We start from the raw sequence: 7500 nt of genomic DNA on the forward strand, positions 1-7500 counted from the left end.
TTCTCCTTTTAAACCCTGGTTTTCTGGCTCACTGGAGCCTACTTTCGACCGACACACTCACTTTGTTCAACCTACGCCGACGTGAGTAGATAATACAGTTGCAATCTGCTTGCGTCTGTCTGCGTTCAGACATTGTATTATATATGTCATTTTTGGACTGTTCTATTTCTCTCTCTGTATTGCCAGACAATCAATAAATTAGAAAATCAGCAAACCAATAAACTGGTTACCTCACTGACAGATTGACCAAGCGACTAATTGACTGACTGATTACATACAGAGAACTAGGCGTTTTTTTGTTATTTGACATCGATAAACTCGGACCTGCCCTTACGGCCACCTCTCGAAAGCGACCACCTGCCGACAACGAAAAATGATCCCAAAAGAGGTGTTTTTCCACTTCACATTTCCATTCCGACCAACCGTCTAAAACGACCACTTTTACCGACCCCCTTGGCGCAGTGGTTAGCGCATCGGGCTGCGGGCCGGGAGATCGTGGTTCGAATCCCATAAGGGGTGCGTGGGTTTTTTCGAGCTTCGATCGGCTCCTACCCAGAGTGGAAGTGCTAAAGTTCCAATGGGGAGGCTGGGATCACACAGCCGAGTGTCATTCACTTCACGAATGCGATTGACTCTGAAAGCGCGAAAATTAAAAAAAAACTTGTCTCGATTCTTGTGACCCTTCCTGCTCAGGGCTCTCATGGTGACCTTGGTCCCAGTGTTCCTGTTCCAGCCATCCCTGAATATTCTGCTGCCAGCCTGGGATGCTCCAGGGGGGTCGACGGAGGGACGCAGTGGCGGTCTGCTCTCTGAGGAGACGCTCACTCAGTCTGGCTCCGCGACTCAACAGTCAGTGTCGTAAGTAGAGGGCTTAGTAATTAGCGGTGCCTGTGTCCCTGGCCAAGAACAGGACCAGTACTGAACACCGTCGAAGTGACTCAGCAGCAGTGCAGTGTCATCTTCCGAGGGTAGCCTACCGCAGCGGCCTGACATCCTTCCCTGGAGTGTCTGTAGAATTAGTGAGGGTGCCCAGGTGTCTGACCAACACTGGGGGCTCATTGATTCGACAAAGTCTGGCGGCGGAACGAAGTTCAGGGGTGGATGTTGCAGTGAGTGCTGGGACGGGGCGGCGAGGGAGCAAGCGTCGGGACAAGCAAAAAGAGGATGAAAAAATAAACATTTAAAAAATTTAGAAATACATAAAGAAGAAGAGAGGGAAAAAAGAAGAAGAGAAAGAGAAAGAGAGAAAAAAAAGAAGAAACAAGTCGCGTAAGGCGAAATTACTACATTTAGTCAAGCTGTGGAACTCACAGAATGAAACTGAACGTAGTCCGCCGCGAGTGCAAAACGCAGTGAAAGTGACGAGCCTGTTTGGCGCGGCAGCGGTTGCGCTGTGCTTCATAGCACGCTTTACTGACTGTACCTCTCTTCGTTTTAACTTTGTGAGCGTGTTGTTAATCCAAACATATCATATCTATATGTTTTTGGAATCAAGAACCGACAAGGAATAAGATGAAATAGTTTTTAAATCGATTTCGGAAATTTAATTTTGATCATAATTTTTATATTTTTAATTTTCAGAGATTGTTTTTAATCCAAATATAACATATGTATATGTTTTTGGAATCAGAAAATGACGAAGAATAAGATGAAATTGTTTTTAGATCGTTTAATAAAAAATAATTTTAATTACAAGTTTCCGATTTTTAATGACCAAACTCACTCATTAGTTTTTAAACCACCAAGCTGAAATGCAATACCAAACCCCGGCCTTCGTCGAAAATTGCTTGGCCAAAATTTCAATCAATTTAATTGAAAAATGAGGGTGTGACAGTGCCGCCTCAACTTTTACAAAAAGCCGGATATGACGTCATCAAAGGTATTTATCGAAAAAAGGAAAAAAACGTCTCCGGGGATATCATACCCAGGAACTCTCATGTCAAATTTCATAAAGATCGGCCCAGTAGTTTAGTCTGAATCGCTCTACACACACACACACGCACACACACACACACACACACACACACACACACACACACACACACACACGCACACACATACACCACGACCCTCGTCTCGATTCCCCCCCTATGTTAAAACATTTAGTCAAAACTTGACTAAATGTAAAAAAGAAAGAGAGAGAGAGAGGAGATGAGAGTGAAGAAGAAAAGAAGAGGAGGTAGAAGAAAAGAGAAAGAGAAGAGAAAAAAAGAAAAGAACAAATAAATAAAACGACCACTTTTGGTCGAATCCTCGAGTAGTTGTTATAGATGTGTTCGACTGTAGTAGTTAAAAGAGAATGCGGTACAAAAAGAAACATCCCATTGTGGATTGCCGTGTAATGTCTTCCATTTTCTCTACTCATATGCTGTTTCTGTTCTGTAGCGTATACACATCTGTTACTCAAACTGACGTATATATACCGGTGTTTATATACTCTCAAAAAAAAAAGGAACTTGACACAGGTAAACATTGATTTTTTTAAAATATGTTAGAGGAGAGCACCAGAATTCAGTTTGAAGTTTGTCAGTTACATTGTTGCTAACCACTTAACCACAAAAAGAACTTCATTGAACCAAAAAAAATCAATGTTTACCTGTGTCAAGTTTCTTTTTTGGGATAGTATATTGATGACATTTGAGTGTTGGTTGCAACCGCTTTTTTCAAGTTCATTCCATTTGTCAAACAAGAAGAAAACATTACTGAACTGAACGTTTGATTTAGACAAAACTAACCCCTAACCCATTGAATAATTATATTTTCTGTTAACATCATATTCTCACTATTTGTTATTGTAGCAGTGCAACAAACTCACAAAAATGTAATGATAAACATAAAATTGGCTTGGTTTAGATTGTTCATCCCAATGATTCTACATGAATAAATAAAGAATAAGTTAGTTTATGAAACGTTTGATTATATTTAAAATGACACAATCACAATTTGAACCCGGTTTTTTCCGTTCAAAAAAAATACATTGATATCACACTTTCATAGTTGTAAACTTTAATTTTTAAACATTTTGTTAAACATATTGATTGTAACCTTTTCTTTTTGTTCTACAGTACCGTCCACACGCGCCGAGTCAAGATGAGGTTCCTTATTTTTGCTGCTTTTTTTGCTTTTGTATCCGGGTGAGTCACTGGCATACAATAAGGAGGTTTAGAAACTGCGTCACCTATCAGCTACGTCACCTACCAGGACACGCATCTCACATGCGGGTCGCGCTGCGTGTGGTGATTAGGTACGTGTTCACGTAGCAAACCCTTCCATACGTCAGCGCAACGTATGTAAGATTTTATCAAGTCCAACCATCCGAGAAGGGTGTAAGGATGCTCAATATTTTCTGGAATCTTTCCTTCACGCTTCAGTCCATATTTCATAATTCTGGTTTGTTTTCATCGTAGTCGCCGATGTGTCAAGAGCATGACCCCACGAACGACAAGGCGCTGAGACTTACGTCGCGTATCCTTCTGTGGGCCTATTGAGTGTGCTCGCCTCGATTCACTTCGAAAAGCAGACACAGAAAGCAAAATACCGCTCGTTCAAATGTATTTTGTAGTTAAATCTGTTCAGTGGAATGAATTCAATCCCTCCGGTAGAAAAATAATGGAAAAGCTCCCCTAGAATAGATTTTAGTGCAAATGTGTCGGTGTCTCGATAATACGTGAACACTGTGACCTTCTTTTTGACAACTTCTGAGCGTTAGATACCACGTTACGTGCATACTACACCCCTATCACTGCGGGTATTCCCACTGTCGATCGCTGTGCGTGCTTCTGATACGGGCGTGATCACGTATAAAACGTTTGTATACGCGAAGGCAACGTATCTCATACAGAGACATAGATATGTCTCTGTCTCATAATACTTTAAAATCTAAATATGAACCATTCAAATAAAGTACGAGATTCCCCTTACAGCATTTTCCTATATCCTGGCGCATAAACCACATCAGCTGGCCGTATAAAATTTCATCTCACACGGCATCACTGCAGAGCGCCTAGAACTGTACCCACGGAATATGCGCGATATAAGACTCATTGATTGATTGATTGATTGATTTGTTAGTTGTGTGGTTGCTTGACTAAAATTAAATAAATCGGGTGACCCGTTCCAACGGCTCTGCGATATCGCAAGGACGACCCAAGTTAAATTTAGAAATGTCATCTCGACCAAAATACTCACAGGAAGCAAGTACCTTGCGCGAGGAATCGTATGTTTAAAAAGACTGAAAATTCAGCATAACAGTAACCTTTTCCCAGGAACAGATCAAGTCTGCTGGGTAACCCAATGCACACGTGTATCATGTGTGTGTGGTGGGGTGGGGGGTTAGTTTGGTTAGTAAAACTGCCTAGCAAGAATGTTTTGTTTCATAAAGACTTTGTAAACGACCCTAAAGTAATGTTCCGTCTAATTCATTTAAATTGAAGGCTAGGTTTGGGTACACACATAAAGGCATACGCGTACGCACGCACACACGCACACCCACAGACACACACACAGACACACACACACACAGATACACACACATACACACACACACACATACACATACACACACATACACACACACACACACGCACACAAACACTCTCGCACACACATGGCGTCGCCCATTTACACAGACAGAGAAGCAGACAGGGATATAGCTCAGTTGGTAGCGCGCTGGATTTGTATTCAGTTGGCCGCTGTCAGCGCGAGTTCGATCTCAGGTTCGGCGGAAATTTATTTCACAGAGTCAACTTTGTGTGCAGACTCTCTTCGGTGTCCGAACCGCCCCCCGTGTATACTACATTGGGTGTGCACGTTAAAGATCCCACGATTGACAAAAGGGTCTTTTCTGGCAAAATTGCTTAGGCACAGTTAATAATTGTCTACCATACCCGTGTGACTTGGAATAAGGCCGTGAAAGGTAAATATGCGCCGACATGGCTGCAATCTACTGGCCGTATAAAATTTCATCTCACACGGCATCACTGCAGAGCGCCTAGAACTGTACCCACGGAATATGCGCGATATAAGCCTCATTGATTGATTGATTGATTGACAGACATACAAACACACACATATATACACACATACACACATTCGCACACGCACACGACAGTCAGAAACACAACGACGCCCACTTACACACTAACACACACCCTTATAAGCGGGGGTGAAAGCGTGGTGGCCAGTGACGCAGAACGAACACAAGCCAACGCTCGAAGTTCGATTGCCCTACTTTTCTTTTCTGTTTCCTTAAAAAAAATTTAACAAATTCATTGACTTTACCTGCTGGTTCATCCTGACCTCATGTCAAAATGAATTCGGCTCATTCTATCCCTGACAGGATGCCTTGGTTTTCCTTGTCTGGCGAGGAAATCGATTTTTTTTTTTATTTACATATTTAGATCTTTTCGTAATGTGTTATGGATGTAAGCAGATTCGCGATCGTCGATAATGATTTTTCATGGTGTTGTGTAATTTTTAAATTACAAAGGAATTGATATGTAAGACAGTTTCAAGCGAGCTATTTTTCGCGGCTGTATTTACTGTGCAAACAACTCTAAATATGGCATAAGTGTCACGTGATAATCAACCGTTTGGTTTCGGCGCTTGCTGGAGCAGACGATTTTTTTGACAGTGATACAACCATATATTACGGTCTCCTTCCGGCAGCAGTCCCAAAATGATCCAAAATTTCGACTTGTTTTGACCTTAGAACGATGTCTTTATCATAACTGTGAAGAACAGAACGGAAATCACTGTCGAAGTCGGCCAATCTGCAATCATTTTCGTCTCGCGAACACTGCTCGCGAGCAACATATGGGAGATAACTCTGTATTCTTGTTTTGATAGATTCGCGTAGGACTTTCGCGTCCGGTCAGGGAGACAACTGGCGATAGCCGTGGAGCGATGATTATCAGAATGCTGCTGGTTAACACTCGGCATGATCTGGGTCAGTGGAACATAACTTCCACGTGCAGCACACAGCGACACACACACAATGACAGCATCAGTTTCAACACTGGGTATTGTTGCAGACTTCAGCGCGCTGTCCACGATTTTTTAAAGCACGAAATGCATGATGTTCGAAAGGAGTTTTGCCCTACTTTGATACGTGACGTGGTATCTAACGAGCAGTTTTTACAACATTCCTCTGCGTGACTTATCTCGAATGGGATAGGTGAGGTCGGGGTACGTGACGCAATATCTAAACCTCCCTAATGACAAAACTGACGTGTAACACACACACACACACAAACACACACACGCACGTACGCACGCACGCACGCACGCACACACACACATTATTATACACACACACACACCCACACACATACACACACACACACGCACGCATACACACACACGCACACACACACACACACACACACACACACACTAACACACATTATTATACGCACACACACACACATACACACCATGCACGCACGCACGCACGCACGCACACACACGCAAACTACCACACACACACACACACACACACACACACACACACACACACACACACACACACACATCCCTATAACCAACACACTAACCCAACCTCTAACCCAACACGCACGTATCCCCTATCCTTTCCCCTCCCCTCCCCTCTCCTCCCCACTCCCCCTCCCCCACCCCCCAAAAAAAGGCCTATTGAACCTTTCTTCCAGAAAAAAACAAAATTCCCAGTCGCTTGTGTCACCAAAACATCAAATACATGTACCTCTATCTTGGTGTGTGTTTTTCTGCGGGGAAAACAGACAAACGGCATCCCCTAACGCTCAAGCAGCAGTACTACAGCAGCTGACCGCCATTTTCACTAAGATGGACACGGACAGCGATGGGGAACTGACTTTGAGCGAACAGCTAGCCTACTTTGATGGCGTGGACACCAACAGTGAGAATCTAAAGCAAACTTCTTATCTTCGTTTCCTTTTAAATCTTATTTTGCGCCTTTTCCAAACCCTGAGGAAGCTAAACCTTAAAGGCACAGTCAGTTAGCTAGATTCGAACAGGTTAAGTTCTCACTGTCTGGACCCTAGTTGTACCACCTAAGTTATCCTTAAAGGCACAGTCAGCCTCCCGTAAACCATCACAGACATTGTCATGCTTTTACACACAGTACAAACACCCTTTCGTTGAAACACTCACCGCTTGAGAACATCCTAGGTGCCCTACGCAAAGAGCGAGCAATTTTCAAAGAATGGTTTTTTTTGCGTGGCCAGCCGGATTGTCTGATCAGACAATCGGACGGCGCGTTTTGGTGATAGACCTAACTTTTAAAATCTAAATAATAAATTGAGATTTGTTACACAAACATTCTTAAATCATAAAAGAATTCTTTTCCCATCAAGACAAGATCAGTACAACTCGAAGTTTTGACAGTTTAAACAAAAAAAAGCCCGGAAGTGTGTCTTGCAAAACGTGGTTCTCGTAGCAGACGAATGTTCTGCATGTTGCCAGTTTCTTTGAACGGTCAACCGCCAACGCTCGGTTCGTGTG

The 7500-nt window shown here is 42.9% G+C and overlaps 1 protein-coding gene across 1 annotated transcript in view; it reads left to right on the forward strand.

Moving 5' to 3' along the window:
- Window positions 1-11: 11 nt before the first annotated feature.
- Window positions 12-7500, forward strand: part of LOC138953031 (uncharacterized) — a 9589-nt gene continuing 2100 nt past the window's right edge. Inside the window, exons 1-3 of the mRNA XM_070324805.1 lie at window positions 12-81; window positions 3066-3134; window positions 6759-6895. Coding sequence (XP_070180906.1) covers window positions 3091-3134; window positions 6759-6895 — 181 coding nt within the window. The 5' untranslated portion in view covers window positions 12-81; window positions 3066-3090. The remainder of the gene's footprint in view (window positions 82-3065; window positions 3135-6758; window positions 6896-7500) is intronic.

This window comes from Littorina saxatilis, linkage group LG17 (genome assembly GCF_037325665.1).
Source record: "Littorina saxatilis isolate snail1 linkage group LG17, US_GU_Lsax_2.0, whole genome shotgun sequence".
Taxonomy (NCBI): domain Eukaryota; kingdom Metazoa; phylum Mollusca; class Gastropoda; order Littorinimorpha; family Littorinidae; genus Littorina; species Littorina saxatilis.